This window comes from Silene latifolia, chromosome 4, assembly GCF_048544455.1.
Source record: "Silene latifolia isolate original U9 population chromosome 4, ASM4854445v1, whole genome shotgun sequence".
Lineage (NCBI taxonomy): Eukaryota > Viridiplantae > Streptophyta > Magnoliopsida > Caryophyllales > Caryophyllaceae > Silene > Silene latifolia.
The window spans coordinates 98,506,714-98,524,502 of record NC_133529.1 but is presented as its reverse complement, the minus strand read 5'-3'; the positions used below and the strand labels follow the sequence as shown (position 1 = coordinate 98,524,502).

Sequence of the window (17,789 nt, the reverse complement as noted above, 5' to 3'; positions counted from 1 at the left end):
GCAACCTTAATGTTGTTAGGTTCAATCATTGAGAGGAACAAATTATTCATTAAAGGTGCCTATTTGTGTAAAGGAATATCGTTTGGTTTCTTGGTTACAAAGAAAGAGATGTGTATTTGACTATCTACAGTAGCAACAATGATGCATAGGTCCATAAGGTTGTCTCCGTATGCTAGCTAGGTGAATTGTTGAGCGTGTTACTTTGTCGAAACCGAGACGGGAATTAAATGGAATTTAGATTTGGATATTTGGCATCGTCAAATGCTATCGTTGTTTTCCTTTGACCTTGACTCGTGAGTGAGTAGCTTGGAGTCTTATACTCTAAGTGTTGAGTACAATTCTTTGAACCTTTGATGATATTGATATTGAGTGATAAGTCCATTTCATATATAGTTTAACCCCTTATTTTAGCTCGGTTTATTTGATTATTGCACTTATATTAGTGTATTTGTGAGCTAATTCCGTGTTCTAGGTGTTTTTACTCGTATTCATTGCATTTTGTAGGAAATAAAGCCTTTGGTAGCTTTTTCCCGTCAAATTAGCATTTAGCTAAGTTCATGAGGCTAATGAGAGCAAGTCTTGATCATGCTAGGGCATTCCAAGAAGTATAGGGGCATTTCGGGTAGAAATTGGAAATCCCGAGCATGAAGAAAACCAACTTATGTTGGTGAGCAAATAAAGGAAATGAGTCCAAGTAAAAGCCCATCATAAGATCATACATTGGATGTCAAATGATCCCTAGAATGCCTTAGACGGACTCTTGAAGAAGCTTGCATTGGATTCCGTATTGTCATAAAGCAAGAAGTTAAGACGGAATTAAGACAAAAAATAGAAAACACACGACCCCGATCGGGGTGACCTCCTCATTAATTGTTTACGTTTCGTCTCTTGGTCCTATATAAAGGGTGTTTGTCTGGGATGTAACACCCCCTTCTTACCCGGCCAAGGTAATTGGGAGATGTTACCATCTCGGTTTCCCGAGGCCGTGAAATCCGAATTACAATTAAGAAACTTTATTAACTAAACAACAAGTTTAGTGATTATATAAATGTAAACAAATGAATAAGATGAACTATACAAATTACAAGTCGACTACTATCTATGTCATCTATGCTATGCTACTCGACTCCGAGTCCAAGACGCGACCCAAATCTCGACCACGTCAACAAGCAAGACCTGCACTCAACCTGCTCCCCATATGATCGGAAATATCATATGGATCGACACAGGCCACCCCGGAAATAGATGACAATTACACAGACACACAAACGTCAGTTTAAATAATATAAATAAAGTGTGACACGACTCAAAGTGCGTGAGTATGCAACCTGACTATAACATGAATGAAATGTTATCAAACAACCATCACTTCGGTATCGGGACATGCCTAGACGTACCCACAACTACCATGGTACCGGAACACGCCCAGACATACCGACAAACACACTGGTACCGGGACACGCCCAGACATACCAACAACCATAAATAGGTACCGGGACACGCCCATACGTACCGGGTCCGGAAGCCAACCGGATCCCCTGCTAGATGTCGTGTCTCAACCACACGAGTCCCTCCGTAACTCATGCCATTAATGTGCACATCCCTCTTGGAGTGGGAAGCTCCAAGAGGCAACTCAAGCGTGAGACGGTCTCCCAACCGTCTTACGTCTCCTCAATAACCAAGTAACACCACCAATGATCTCCAACATAACACAACAATGACCATACATGGAAAATGCAACACAACAACAATTATATGACTCATCATGAACTTAATCCCAACATATCATGGATAAAACTTCCTCAAATACCAACATGTTATCCCAATCGACTCATACATAAAAATGATGATCCAAGACACACAAATATGCAGACAAAATATTGAAACCGAGTAGGATAAACCCGCCTTTTAGCATTTTTCACAAGCAATCCAATTAATAAGCAAGATCCATCTCATAAGACCGTCTCATCCTATAATATCACATAATAACTATCACAAATCGTCTTAAACTATAACATAATACCAAACCCCTTATTATTACCCATTAATTACCCATATATACCTACTAATTACTAATTAAACAACTCAATTAAAACCCCCAAAAATTAGGGTTCATACTAACTAGAGAAAGATAGATCTCACTTACAAGGTGGATGGAGTGAAGAGCAAGCTGAGAAATCCCTTAAACCAAGCTTGAATCCCATATAAATGGTGTTTGTGAGGGTTTTAGAGAGAAGGGAGAGAGTTTGGAGAGATAAGGAATAAGATAGAATGAATGGGGATAAGGGAATAAGATTTCCTTATCCCGTGTTCTGATCCAGCGCCACTCGATCGAGTGATGAGTCCACTAGGTCGAGTGTCACTCACTCGATCGAGTGCCGAGCCAACTCGGTCGAGTGACCTTCACTCGGTCGAGTGCAACGCAATTCTCAGCAATGAACAGTTTTCGTAAAACAGCCATATCTCACTCGTTTCTTGGTCATTTTGGGCGTGTGACCTACCGTTGGAATATTAAGAGAACAAGCTATCACCTCAAATTAGAATCATATCAATACCATGTCTAGCTCTCAAATTATGGCAGTTTTAAGACGACCCTTCTATAAGTGGACATTATAATAACTCCACTAAGTCTAGTATAGGTTATACTCGGTCCACTTTATAGTTATACTTCACCACGTGTGGCCTCTCATCTAGCATAATGTCTTATCACGCATCCCAAGGTTCCTTTGTGGGTCCCAAAATATCATAGTATTATAATCTTCCCCCCTTTAAATGAACTTCGTCCTTGAAGTTCGCCTCACTCTCTCTTTTCACAACTATTCCTCAAGCTTCCCTTACGTCTCATTACCGGTTCTCAAGCACTCTCTCGCCATCACCGTTGTCCTTTATTCTATCTTAAATTCCATCAAGATCGTATATTCATCATCACTCTTATTAACCACATATGTCTATCGTACTTATCCCAAGGTTTTTTGCTCAATTCTCATTACTTCCTCTCATTCCGTACTTTCTCTTTCCTTACTTTCCGAATTATTACATCCACTCCCCCTAAAAGAGAACGTCCCAAAGTTCAACTGCCAAACCTCATCATGTGTTCTCATAATGTTCATTACCAAATTCCACAAAATGTTCCAGGTTCAACACTTTCTAGTTATAGGTTATACTCGGTCCACTTTATAGTTACACTTCACTCCCGTGTGGCCTCTCGTCTAGCACAATGTCTTATCACGCATCCCAAGGTTCCTTTGCGGGTCCCAAAATATCCGGGTATTACACGGGACCTCAAACACAACTCCTATACTACATTTACATGTTTTTCATACACTATTTCAAGTTCTTAGTATAGTTTAGATTAGCTTTCCATTTAGCATTTCCTTTATGTTATAAATAATTTCATTCAAGTTATATACAATTTACATTTCAAGCTTTCCATTTGTTCTATCTTGTTCTTCATTTCCAAGCTCATTTCCAATTGTTAAGGTAATATTATTTCTAGTATTGTTTTGTTATTCATTTGTCATTTACATTACTAGTTAGTATGTTCATCTTTATTATACCATTTGTCATTGCTTTAATCTTCATTATGCAAGAGTAGTTCATTTGTTTAAGGAATAGGGAAGCCATGCATAAATAGTTTTTGCAATTGTTAAATTAGGATGCTATAGTAATCATATAATAGTTTCTATCACATGCTTGTATTGAATTGTTAGTCTTTGATTGTTGGCCACTATTTTAGATTAAATTTGATAATTCACTTTTATAAGTCGAGAGGCACGAAAATGAATTAGACTAAGCATGTTTTAGTAGACCGACCTAGCCATAGCGAGAGCTCGTTAGGACCCGTTCTGTGGTTGACAATAAGGCCGAGAGGTTGTTGTCATAAGACCTATAAAATTATCGTATTATCAACCCCTATGTTTAACTTGAGCATTTACAGATGTGTTACCCGACTTTCCTAGGCTCTTTCTTTATTATTGATTTCTTTCATTGCTTTATTATTATTTTACAAACCCAACCAAACAATCAATCGATAACCGACTTTGATAGAATTCACTCCATAACAACTTGTTTAGCAACTCTGTCTCCTTGTGTTCGACTCCTATTAATACATTCATTTGTATCTTGGGTATTTATCTTTGTTAGGTTTGCGATAGCTAATCAAATTTTGGTGCCGTTGCCGGGGAGCACGGTTTTGTTTGCTATTTAGTTGTTGAATTTTATCTCATTTTATTTTATCCCGGGGAACACTTGTTCCTTGGGATCGCTCTCACGATTTCCTTGTAGTTTTAGTGCCTATTTTGTAGGTAATAGAGCTCGGCCTTCCATAATGATGAACAAAATCATCCCGCAACAAGAGAATGAGCCTTTTCATGACTATCTTGACCGATTTTATAACTTTACCAATAGTCTCATTTCCATTGAACAAGTCATTGATAAGATTTACATGGCTTATGTCGTGCTTGATGGCATGAACTTCGGGACCGGTGAATGGGCTCTAAACTTGAGTAATGGGAGTGTCTGCTACATGATTGGGGCAGAACTTTGGAATTTCTTAAATTTTATGGCCTCCGAATGTCGGGAGGTAGCTCGCAAACAAACTTTGTCATCTGGTTTTGAAGAGGAAGTTTATGCAACTCTGGCTCGTAGCCAACAAATGCTCAAATAAATGCGTGAAGAAAGTGAGCGATTGACCAATACTTATGCTTTTCCACCCCCTAATGTGAGTCTTTTGCCTCTAATGATCTTGATTTATTGGATAACGATGATGATGGTCCAACCTTTTCTTTTAAAAGTCCCCTAGTGTCATTCCAATTGACTATTTAGAGACTCATGTTGATGACATTCACCTTGTAGTAGATGACATACTCACTGTGGATCGGGTTTTGCCCAAGATATTTGAAACCTTTGAAAATCCTTCCACGGAGGATGTAGTTGATCCATTTAAGGTTGATGGAGGACTTAGTGATGCACACATAGAGTTTAAGTGGGATGAACCCCATATTTTTGATGAGTCCCATCTTCTCGAGTCTTCATGCCACCAAATTGAGACCATTTATAATGATAATTTGCGCACTAACGGTTTATTTTATGGTCTTAAGCCTATTTCTCCATCTCTTGCTGACGAGTGGAGTAGTCCGGTGGTTCTCTTTGAAGACTCTCATGCGCCCATTGATAAGATTTATCATTCCTTACCTTTGATCTTTCATGCTTATATCTTATCAATTGCTTACATTTGAATTTTGTATTGCTCATGCGCAGGTATATGATAGACTTGTAAGGGCTTTGACTTGCTTTTTAAACACAAAAGACGGCCATGACATTAAGGAGAAGAAGGGTCTAGCAAGACATTTAAATTGCGCTTCTCGGGAGGCAACCCGTGTTTAGTTATGTTTTTGAGATAGTTTCAATTGCAATTTCAATTTGGTTTTGATGTAATAGTTAAGACAATAAGACGTTTATCTTGCTTTAGTATGTAGTAGCTTGTCTTTTGCAGGTACTTTGCTACTTGGATTGAACCTTACCCCGTTTTCAACCTAGCTTGGGGGAGGCTTCTGCACTTTAGTATGCTTTCTTCCCTTCCTTTATTTCCGCATGTGTCATCCCATCTCCCCTTGTTGGGTGTCCTTATTTGTTTTATACATTGAGGACAATGTGTTGTTCTAGTTTGGGGGAGGGATTTAGTGAGTCTAGTTATGGGAAATCGAAAAAAATCTAAAAATTTGAAAATTTATATGGTCTGTGTCCACCCTTTTGTCTTTTTCATAATGTCATTTTTCCTTGCATTTGCCTTTTTATAAGTTAATGAATATAAATGGTCATGAGAGAGAAATCTAGAGAGACAAAAGCTCTATTTTCTTAAAACCTTAAATTAGTACAACAATGACGGCACTCAAAAACACGCAAAATCGATTTAGACCATTGAATTCAGTGACCAAATCAGCATTACAATCTTCAAAAGCTTCTGTATTACAGTCATCTGATGAGGGTACCTCTAAAGATGGTGCCTTGATTACTTCCTCGTATACAGGCAAAACAAAATCAATTTATTCTATCCAGGGTATTCCTGCGTTAAATCTTAGTGAAGGAGAACTGGTGGTGAATGATGGATGGATGCTGCGCTAGGGAGGGAAAGACATTCCAGTATTGGAAACAATTACTGAAGAGGAGGATGTTTCTGGTTTTCTTAAGTTTACACATGACGACATCAAAACTGAGGTAGATTTTTGGACTAACTCTGTTATTTGTTACATTCTGGGGGCTAATCCTCCTTGGGATATTGTTGAGAGTTACATATATCGGGTTTGGGATCAATTTGGGATTGATAGGGTTTATTTCCTACATAATGGTGTTTTTATTGTTAGACTCACTAAGTCTGTTGGTAAGGAAGCCTTATTTCAATCTGGGTATTATTTATTCGATAACAAACCCGTGATTATCAAACCATGGGTTATGGATATGGAATTGGTCAAATAAAAGCTTGATGTGGTTCCTGTTTGGGTAAAACTATATGGCATCCTCTGAAGTTTTGGGGGAAATGTTTACCTAAGATTGCGGACTTGGTTGGCAAGTATGTGAAAATGGATATTGATACACATGATAAAGTTAGACTAAGTTATGCTTGGGTTATGGTAGAATTGCCTATGGATCCGAAGTTACCTGAGAAAGTGAAGTTTTTAGATGAATCTGGGCATGTGGTGTATGTGGCCATAGAGTATGAATGAAGGCCTATTTCTTGTACTTGTTGTAAGGGAATAGGACATGATTCTACCCAATGCAGAAAACCTAGTAGGAAGAAGAATATGAGCAGTACTCAAGGTTCTATGCCTAAGTCTAAACCTTAACAGAAAAAAGAATGGAGGCATGTTGTGAAACCTCAGGGTATGCCTGCTAGTGTTCTAACTCCTCCTACTCTTACTCCTACTAATTTTCCTCCACTGCATACGGTTAGAACTACTCCTGTTGTTAGGTCTACACCAGCTAAGCAAATCATGAGGCTTAACAGACAAGAGGGAATGGTTGGGGTGAGATTATCTGGCAAATTTAGTTATTATACTGTTATGGATGCTCTTAATCGTACTGCAACACCTCAAGGGCAGATAGTTGACAATGGAAAGGACCCCTCCTGCCAATATCCATGCATAGTATAGGATTTTGGAATGTTAGGGGTCTTAATAACCTGAATAAGCAGAGAGTGGTGAAATGGTTTATGCACAATAATGGGGTAGGTTTGTTTGGTTTGCTTGAAACTAAACTTAAACCTGGGACTTTATTGAAAAGGGATACCTCTATTTATGACGGTTGGAGTGTCTCCACTAACTACAGTTGGCATAAGGGTGGTAGAATCTGGATCTTGTGGAAGCCTAATCTTTTTGACATTCAGTTTCTTTCTTATAGTGCCCAACATGTCCATATGTTGGTACATTCTCAAACTGATGGGAAGAGATTTTATCTTACTTTGATTTATGCCTTTAATGGCTTGTATGAAAGAGTTGAGTTGTGGAATATTCTAAAGGGGATTTCTGTAGAATGTATTGAACCTTGGTTGTGGCTTGGGAATTTCAATACAGTTTTATCTCTTGTTGAGAGACTAGGTGGCAACACTTCTGATGCAGAGATGGATCATTTTCAGGATTGTGTGTCTATTTGTGGTATGTAGGACATTCATGCCACTGGAGCATTATTTACCTGGTCAAATAAATAGGATGCATCTGATAGGGTGTATAGTAGGTTGGATAGAGTAATGGGAAATCAAGAGTGGTTGGACAAGTTTGGTAATAGTATTGCTCATTTCCACCCTGAGGGGCTTTTTGATCATTGTCCATGTACCATTATGGATAGGAGTGCTGAAATTGGAGGGAAACAGGGTTTTAAATGTTTTAGTATGTGGGGGTACTCCACCAAATTTGAAGGACTCTATTGGAAAGATTTGGATTAGAGAATACAGAGGTACCAAAATGTTTTCTGTAGTAAAAAACTCAAAGCTCTGAAGCCTATTTTGACGTCTTTGAATCGAGAATGTTTTTCTGATATTGAGAATAATACAACTATAGCAAGTATGGCTCTGGAAAATATTCAACAGGCTTTAGTTGACAAACCTGGTGATGCTGAGTTACTGCAACAAGAAATGGATTTGGCTCATGATCTTAAGGGTTTAATTACAGCCAGGGATAGTTTTCTAATTCAAAAGGCTAAGGTGCAATGGTCTTTAGAAGGGGATCTCAACACATCCTATTTTCATCATGCAATTAAGAAAATAATGATGCTTAATAAGGTGTTCCAAATTGAGGATAAGGATGGGATGATATGTACTGAAGGTGACACTATCCAAGAAGCTTTCTTGGGTTACTATACTGATTTGCTAGGCCCTCATACACTCACTGATGAGGTTAATGTGAATATGGTAAGGAAAGGGGCATGTTGTAATGAGAATCATTGGGATATCTTAGCTAGGCCTGTTACAGCTGAGGAAGTCAAGAATAGTATTTTTAGCATTCCAAAAAGCAAGTCACCTGGGCCAGATGGGTATACAAGCCAGTTCTTCAGTGATGCTTGGCATGTTGTAGGGGATGAAGTGTGTGCTGCAGTGATTAATTTCTTTGATACTGGGAAGTTGTTGACTCAAATCAATGCTACAGTAATTACTTTAATCCCTAGAATGGAAAGGCCAACTAGTGTAAAACATTTCAGGCCAATTTCATGTTGTAATGTCCTTTATAAGGCCATTTCAAAAATTCTCTGCACTAGATTGGCAATGGTTTTACCTGATATCATTAGTAAGAATCAAGGTGCTTTTGTGAAGGGAAGGAGTATTCTTGAAAATATATTGATATATCAAGACTTAATCAGGTTGTATCACAGAGGTAAAGCTTCTCCTAGATGCATGTTTAAGCTTGACTTGCAAAAAGCTTATGATTCTATAGAGTGGCAGTTTGTGGATCAGATGTTAGAAGCCCTTATGTTTCCTGAAAAAACTAGGCAACTGATCATGACTTGCATCTCTACTCCATCCTATACTCTTAATCTAAATAGAGCTCAGTTTGGTTATTTCAAGGGTAGAAGGGGCCTCAGACAAGGTGACCCTATATCCCCTCTCCTTTTCTGCATTTTTATGAAGTATCTGACAAGAGTAATGGATTTTGCAACTAAGAAATGGTTCTTCAGATTTCATCCACTTTGTAAGAGCTTAAAGCTTACTCATTTATTATTTGCTGATGAGCTCCTTATGTTCAGCAAAGGGGATGTGAAATCTATCATGTTAATACTTCAAGTTCTTGCAACTTTTTCTGCTACTTCTGGTCTTAAAGTTAATGCTTCTAAATCTGAGGTGGTTTTAAATGGGGGTAACTGATAGCTTGAAGCAAGACATAACTCAAATCTCAGGTTTCCAGGAAGGTAAGCTACCTTTCAATTACTTGGGTATTCCTATCCAACCTGGTAGATTGACAAGACCTGATTGCAATGTGTTAATAGAGAAGATAGTGGCTAAAGTCAGAGCGAATAGAGGCAACGAAGCTCAGTTATACAGGTAGACTTGTTCTTATTAATTCCGTGTTCAATACATTACACAATTATTGGGCATCAATCTTCTTGATTCCAAAAGGGGTTATCAAAAGGATAGAAGCTATTTGTAGGAATGTTTTGTGGTGTGGAGAATCTGAATATAGCAGAGCACCATTGGTTTCTTGGCATGGCATCTGTTTTAGCAAGAAAGAGGGTGGTCTGGGTATAAAGGAAGTTGGGGTGTGGAATGCAGCAACTGTAGGTAAACTTGTTCACAGGTTGTATACTAAGGCTGGCAGATTATGGGTGTTGTGGATAAATCATGTTTACTTGAAAGGTGCAAATTGGGATTCTTATCAACCTCCTCTTGATTCCAATTGGAATTGGAGGAATATATGTCGAGTCAAAGGTCTGTTGGATGGTGGTTATCAGGGTAATCACTGGATAGCTTCCACTGGTGGTTACTCTGTAGGACCTGGATACCAATGGATGCAGGGATCACACCCCCCGTCCATTGGTATAAGGATGTATGGGATAATTGGATTTTGCCAAAGCATTCTTTTGTTGGTTGGTTGATTCAGAAAAGGGCATTGAACACCAGAATTAAACTTCATAAGTTGGGATTGTGTATGACTGATAGGTGTATCTTATCTGAAGTTGGGTGACACGTGCATTTTATATAGTCCTTTTGATACCGTCGTAAAGTATCAAAAATAAAATTTATAATACCGACTACTACTATAGATAGTGGTAGCACGGGTCGATCCGCATGGAGGTAGGGAGTTAAGTTGTTTTATTTCAGTCTATGAATTTCTGGGGGGTTTTGGATTGGATTAAATCTAATATTATAAAATAAGAATGCAAATAACGAAAGAAATGTAAACAATAATTAAAAGAAGGCTAAGACGATCGGTTCACTGTAGCTACGATGGCGGTAAACCTAGGTAAGTCTGAAATAATCATGTAAGATGGGCAAATAACAGGTCCTCTCGGTCCGAGTTAACTAGTAGCTCCTTTCGGCCTATGCTACTAATCCCTAAGTCTCACTAAAACTAGCTCTCGCCCTGAATAGTGATTCCTAAAGCCTAAATTACTTATCTTTCGATCTTAGCAATTTAGTCGTCTCAATTTATTAATCTATTTTCCCTCCCCTATCTCTCGATCTTGTGGGTCGGTCAAATACTAAGCATTCAACTAGTCGCCTGCATTCGATTTTGTCAAATATTGCAATTAAAACATTAAAAACGATGCTAATCTAACACGACGCAGTCGATCGACCAACGGAGGTAGTCGATCGACCAACGGAGGTAGTCGATCGACCAACGGATACAGTCGATCGACCAACAAGGTCAGTCGATCGACAATACCCCGACTCAGGTCTACCTATCTTACGCCATCTACACTACGGATCCCCTCACATCTTAGCGCGGGAGATTTAGCTACTCATACTGGAATTAATAATGATAACGAAACTAAAGATGCAAATAACAGAATTCATAATTAAATTAAATAAACAGTAAAACCGCATAAAAGAAGGAATTAGGGCTTAGGAATTCTAACTAATCAATTCTAATCTATAAAGAAAGAACAAAATTCAGAGCAAGAATTACCAGAAATAAGCAAAGCAGGAGGAACAAACCCGGATGCAAAGAAGAACTTTATTGAAATACTTAAGAAAACTGTAAACTAGATATGATAAATCTGAACCCCTAATACAAAATTAATGAATGAATCATGAATCCCCTAAAGCACCAGGAAGAGTTACGTTATATAGAAGTATTACGTAAAACTCTTCTTAAAACCTAATTACAAATGGGCTTAGGTTAAAAATCTTTTAATTCCCGTCAGGTTGCACAAGCGGTCGATCGACCATTGACATCAGTCGATCGACCAAAGGTCGAGATTATCAGAAGCTTCTGATTTGGAAATAAAACTTGTTCGTCAGCTCACGTGGTCGATCGACCATGGGACACAGTCTATCGACTGACTGCTCTTTCTGCAGTCAACTGTTCAGCATTCTGGCAGTCTATAGACCATGTAGGTCAGTCTATAGACCAAGTTAGCTGGTAATCTGCTTCTGAAACTCTCGTAAATATATCTTTCAGGCCTTGCTACGCGCACCAAGTTCATTTCCCGAGTCAAATCTTCATGTCAAATCCTATGCCAAGCACTTAGGGACGGATTCGGCTCGATTTCCGCTGGATTCTTCACATTTCTGAAATATTACACAAAAACACGAAAGTAGACGGAAATAGGGAAAATAGTAGCATAAACGACATAATTGAGCTCTGAAATGCGTGTAAAATAGGATGTAAAATATCATATTTAGGACACGCATCAAACTTCCCCAAACCGAACCCTTGCTTGTCCCCAAGCAAGAACTAGACTCGATCTTAAAACCTAATGGAACGAGTTCATTCTCAGAGCTAAATGCAAACTGCAAAGCCTAAACCAGTTTAATGCTAAAAATCAACAATCAATTAGTAATATGAATCATGCAAACGAGTTATGTAGTCGTTAAAAATTGTTGAACCGTCAACTATAGAGACTTATCATATTGGACTCTCACGGGTCGCTCAAATCACTCAATAAATACAGGTGAATATATGTAAAGATAGAAAGAAGTAATTTTTGTAAAGACTCTCACCTAACTACGACCTATAAGAACATGCCTGCAATCTAATATGAAAATAATCTCTACAACCGTACATATGCATTCCAACCAAACAAATGACCATGACACATGCCGAGGTAAATATGGATATGTGAGGTAATGGGTAAGAAGGGGCTAAGATAAATTTGGATATGAGGAGTTAAAGCCAAGCTAGTAACTACAGATCCAAATTACGGGAACATCCCAACTTCGAACTCAAGATCAATCGATACAAAACGGTGCCAATTAGAAGCACAAATCTCACAATTTCCAAACAAATTTAATTCCCCAAATGATATTAATTGCAACATGGGAATATTGAAAGATCATAGATCCATATTAGACTCTCTAATAAAATTAATTTATCTCATAAATTGTTATTTAGGTGATCTATGTAACATGCATGCTAATATAAAAGCATAAAAAGAAAGTATAAGGAAAAACAATTTCCTTACATTGATTTAGTGGTAAAAGGGGCACAAACTAGTTCACCTTACTAGCTTGTTCTTGAGCTTAAACCAAATGGAAGATCCTCCTTGCAAATCTTCAAAAAGAAGATCTCCTTCTTGTTGCACCCAAGAACTAACCCAATAATAATAACAAGTATGAACTAGAACTTGTTAAAATTGAACCCTTGATTATTATTAGTAATATTACTAACTAATCTTAGTGATATTATTTGTGTTCTTACTAACAAGCTTAGTAGTAAGGATTATTATTTTAGAGAGATGAATAAAATGTTCACATGCATGTAGGTAGAGTAAAGAAGTGAGGTAGAGTGAAATGTGAACAATAGATGGAGTATATAGGGAAGGGAAGTGGCGGGTGGAAGGTGGAGTGAGGGAGTGGAGAAAATTTGTCTTATGTTTTTATCTTACATCACATGCAAACTTTTACATAAGATAAATTATGGTAGTATACAATATAAGGTGAAATGATTATGTGAATAATCATTTACTACTCTTATTTTACACGGTCCACTTGACCATTTACGGGTCCATGTTGGTTCTTATATTTGTCGCACAAATCCGTGTAATTTTTATTTTAAACATCGTATCATGTTTAAATACTTCCATAATTAATTGGTCCAATTCACTCCGTAAATATACGTGTACCACTACACATATTATTTACGTACTAATATTAATCACATTAATCAATTAGTACAATTTTAGTAAATTAACAGTTAATTAACTAAAACCCGTTTCCCAAAACTTATTATTTAATTATCGCATAATTAAATAATAACTGCCGCTCCTCGAGTTCGCAACTCGAAATCTCTCTAAAAATAATCGACTAACCTCTTAGTCTACAAATCAAGGGACTAAATAAATTGTATCTCATACATTTAATTAGTTGTCTATTGGGGTTCGTTCCTTTCGGTGTGACCGAAAGGGGTCAGTTGATCACCGCCGTCTCACGACAATAACGTCAAACTCTAGTCAGCCAACCGTTATCGATTTACGTTAATCAACTGACGAGGATCAAATAAATAAATATTTGATGATATTCCATTAATGAGATTTAATATGTTAACGCACTATTGTGGAAGACACTAACTCCAACAATTTCCCACTTGTCCGACACAAGGTGTGCGCTACCAATTCTCTTGTCCGTTTTAATCTCCCACTCAATGCAAGGTGTCTTTCAGGTCGCACTTGCACATGAACACATCGCGAGTGGTTTTCTCGATTGGGAGTGTGACTACCTGACCGGAAAAATCTCTCACAGATTACTTCCGAGCGTGGCCACGCATTTGTAGTCATTAACTCCTCGAGTAGCCTTGAGATATAGTTACCCAACGTGGGTGGACAATTCCTGTATGCCCTCTGTATCCTATTGCACAATACAGCTCACCATGACCTAGTAAATGCCCTTTTGGCCTCCTTTCACGGCATGACCTAGGACAAAAACCAAAGTCACTCGAAATGTAACACCCCGATTTATAAAGGAGCCTCCAACAAGACATTCCTAATAAACCGGACTGTTACCATCTCGGTTTTCCGAGGTAGTGAATAACAAATTAAACTCCAAGGCAATTTATATAATTATTTTTAACTTAACTTTTACAAACCTCATTTACATCAAATTACAAAGAACTAATATAAATAAAAGTGAAGTCTTCTAAATAATGATCTAGCTACTAAGTCTTCTGATCCAGTGTCTCACGCCCACCAAGCTCCCGTTCTATCTCTTAAACCTGTCAAGTCTGCTCGCCAATATTTGGGTCATCACAGGTGTTCACGAATACACAGGGTCAACCACGAGGTTGAGTAGGGAAAACAATGAAACAACAAATAATATGATATGCATGCTCCTCCGTCACCTCCATCTCCATCTCAACTCATATCTCATAACCAGTCTCATAGCTCATAACCCGGAACGCCCACCATACCGATCCCCGGTAGACTATATATATTGACCGTAGCCGATCCGCCACTTCGCAATGAGGACACCAGGGCAAGTCCTGCAGAACCCGCCTGGGCCTTATCACAACATCATCATCACCACACCACATCACCACAACATCCCCCATCTCCAATGGATATGAATGCTCAAAAGAAATTAATGCAACACAATATATATAAATCAATGCACTGATAAATCATAAAATCATGCCGGTTACCCGATGTTGTGATATCATACTCAATACCATCAATTCAATCAATCACCTTCCCGTATATGAATCATAACGTAATCAACAACCATGAATCAAGTCAACACAATTTAACAACAACGATAATAAGTCAAGTGTATTTCCCTACCTCAGTACTGCAGTCAATTAGTCGGGTGTCCAGTAATATTCCACAACAATTCGCCCTCTAAAGATAATTAAATGATAAACAATCACTTAACTATTCCCGTTCCCAAAATAGAAAGTTAATAAAAATAGAACTCCCTAAATGGAAAGTTTCCTTAAATGGAAACTTCCCCGATATAGCAGTTTTCCAATTAACCATCTCGACTCGAAACCCGACTTGAATTATTTAACTGACTCGGAATTAAATTGAATAACCAATATGATAATTAAAAGATTAAACGAATTATACGATTAAGAAAACCCGAATCAAACCTTTGAACAACTCAACAACCCGTCTTTAATTATTTAAATAACTCGGGAATTAAATTAATTAATTAAGAATACGACCAATTAACGAATTATAACGATTAAACTATGAAAACCCGTTTCAAAACAATTCGAATAACCCGACTCTTACCACCCACGCCTTCACTCTCGCCCACACTCCTCACGCGCCGCCTGAACCACCCCGACAACCACCAGGCCAGCTCCCCACTTCGACCCCACCACAACAACCACCACCAGCCTGGTCGACTGCCGCCGGCGAGTCGAACCAGGGCTGCCATTTGGCATGGTTCACCGCTAAGCCTCACCAAACGTCCCCTATCCTCCACTCACAACCACCGCAGCCCTCACCTTACCCTCGCCAAACCACCCCGACCTTGCTCGCCGTCGAACAGCGTACCCAGGTGTCGTGGCGCCGCCGGTTCGACCTACCCCGAGTCCATGGTGGCGCCACCCAAAACCTAGCATTCTAAACCCACCTGAAAACCCGTAACCAAACCCGTTTTGCCCCTTTAATCGATATTGCCTGCCTCTGCCACCCTAACCACCTACAACCACCCCAACAACCACCACGTTACTCGCCACACACCACACTACTCATATACCCCGTCAACAACCACCAGCATCCCCTCCCTAAGACACGAAACAACACCCAAAAACCCGACATCAATGCGAAAAACAGAGGAGGGGGGGGGGGGGTTGAATGCTTACCTTTTCGCCACCACAACAGCCACCAGGGCCACCCACGGTCGTCGACAATAGCCCCTAGCTCATCCCTGCTGCGCCGCCAACACACACGACCACTATCTCTCTCTCTCTCTCTCTAAGTGTGAGGGTTGAAGTTGGAGCTGCTGAAAGGAGGGAGGCGTGAGGGAGGCGGGTTGAGGGAAGGGTTTGGGTAGTGTTTAGGTTATAATTAGGGTTAGGGTTTAGGGTTAATTGGGCTTAGGGTTAAATGGGCTGAACATGTTATTGGGCCAACTTAAATGGGTTAGCTCACATTTCGTATTCCTTATAAACCCGTCTCAATTAACTTACGATAGCTTAACGTAATTATCGACTCAACAAATAACCCGTCTTAATTAGTAATATAAAATGTATAATAACTAATATATAATAATATCCGTTTAATTGATTATATAAAATACGGGGTATTACAGTCTTCCCCCCTTAAAATGAACTTCGTCCCGAAGTTCGCTCCCGTACTCAAACCTCAGAAGGGTATTGTATATCGTACATACGGACGTCACGCATTTCTAACACAGTTAACACACACTTTTGACACATCAATTAAGCATAATAGACACGAAATGTTACATTATACCCTCCTAAAAATAAACTTCGTCCCGAAGTTTAACTCATCTTCCCTTAACCCAACTAACTACAACTAATAACTACCTGAGAACACAATTGTATAACAACTAAATAATCACCTGAGAACACCGTCATCTTCCATCTAAATTCCGATCTCAAACTCAAGTAACTCAATAACCATGGTCACACCGGACCGTAAACATAACTCCCGTAGACATAACTCGGCTCATAGGCTAACTCATAACTCAATATCAATAGTTTAACCACCCTCTCCTTTTACACATCAACCAACTAACAGAAGTAGGAACAAAACATATAGAACTCATTTGCATAGGTACCTCACAACGAAACATCAACTTGATCAAAACTACAATCTACAAACAAGTGCAACATAAGCCTTAAGATTTTACAATCCTACCCAACTAGAAACATGGTTACGTCCTCGTAACCTCTTTTCAACTTCTATATACGTATGCAACAAAATCACTCACAACCACATGTAACAGAAAGAACACATGATAAGAGATTGCGCATTAACATTAAAGTCGAAACAAGATTTTATTATGGAAATAACTGATTGTAAACAAGTAACATTTATTACTTAGCTCATGCTTAACTTAAAAACACAGCATCAAACTGAAAGAACAACAAGAAAGGAACCAAGGTTTACACGGTTTCACAACTAAACAAATTTGATGATCAACTATAGACCATGAACGTGCGAGAGTAAAATCAACAAAACAATTTAAGAGACTTCTCACATTTGTAAACATATCACAGAAAATAGATCTACCACTACTATCCATCATAGTCACAGGATCTTATTGACATGTCCGTACCACCATTTACTCACTCACTGGTTTAGGTCACGAATTAGGCCGATGAGTTTAAGCAATCAACAACATACTCATAATTCATATTTTAAATTATCAAAATTGTTTGCACGATATCAATTCTGAAAACATGTTTCCCCATAAAGTAACTACATATGATCTATGACAACGACAACATTACTTCCATATCACACATATGTTTCACATTTTAGCAACCATATCATTCAATTGTGCCTAGCAACTTAGTATACTCATTTTCAGCAAAACAAAAGATATCGTATAAATAGCTTAAACATATACATTTGCCATCATATACTTTGTAAAACACTAGCTATGATAAAAGATTAGCAACTTGAACAACTTCTCTGATTTGCACGATTTGAATAATTAGGCAACTCGTAGG

The 17,789-nt window shown here is 38.5% G+C and overlaps 1 protein-coding gene across 1 annotated transcript; it reads left to right on the top strand.

The window, feature by feature from the left end:
* Nucleotides 1-5,880: 5,880 nt before the first annotated feature.
* Nucleotides 5,881-10,077, top strand: LOC141651814 (uncharacterized). Its single transcript, XM_074459508.1, has 8 exons — nt 5,881-6,096; nt 6,525-6,695; nt 6,846-7,142; nt 7,190-7,649; nt 7,840-7,947; nt 8,052-9,341; nt 9,472-9,526; nt 9,666-10,077. Exons 1-8 carry the CDS (start codon nt 5,881-5,883, stop codon nt 10,075-10,077), a joined length of 3,009 nt encoding a protein of 1,002 aa, XP_074315609.1.
* The last annotated feature ends 7,712 nt before the right edge of the window (nt 10,078-17,789 follow it).

Excerpts from the sequence above, each read along its gene's own strand:
- LOC141651814 (XM_074459508.1), top strand. The coding sequence starts at position 5,881 with ATGACGGCACTCAAAAACACGCAAAATCGATTTAGACCATTGAATTCA. Across the intron at positions 6,097-6,524 it reads TTAGTGAAGGAGAACTGGTG|TTTTGGGGGAAATGTTTACC; the intron begins GTGAATGATGGA and ends CATCCTCTGAAG. Across the intron at positions 7,650-7,839 it reads GGATTGTGTGTCTATTTGTG|GAGTGCTGAAATTGGAGGGA; the intron begins GTATGTAGGACA and ends CATTATGGATAG.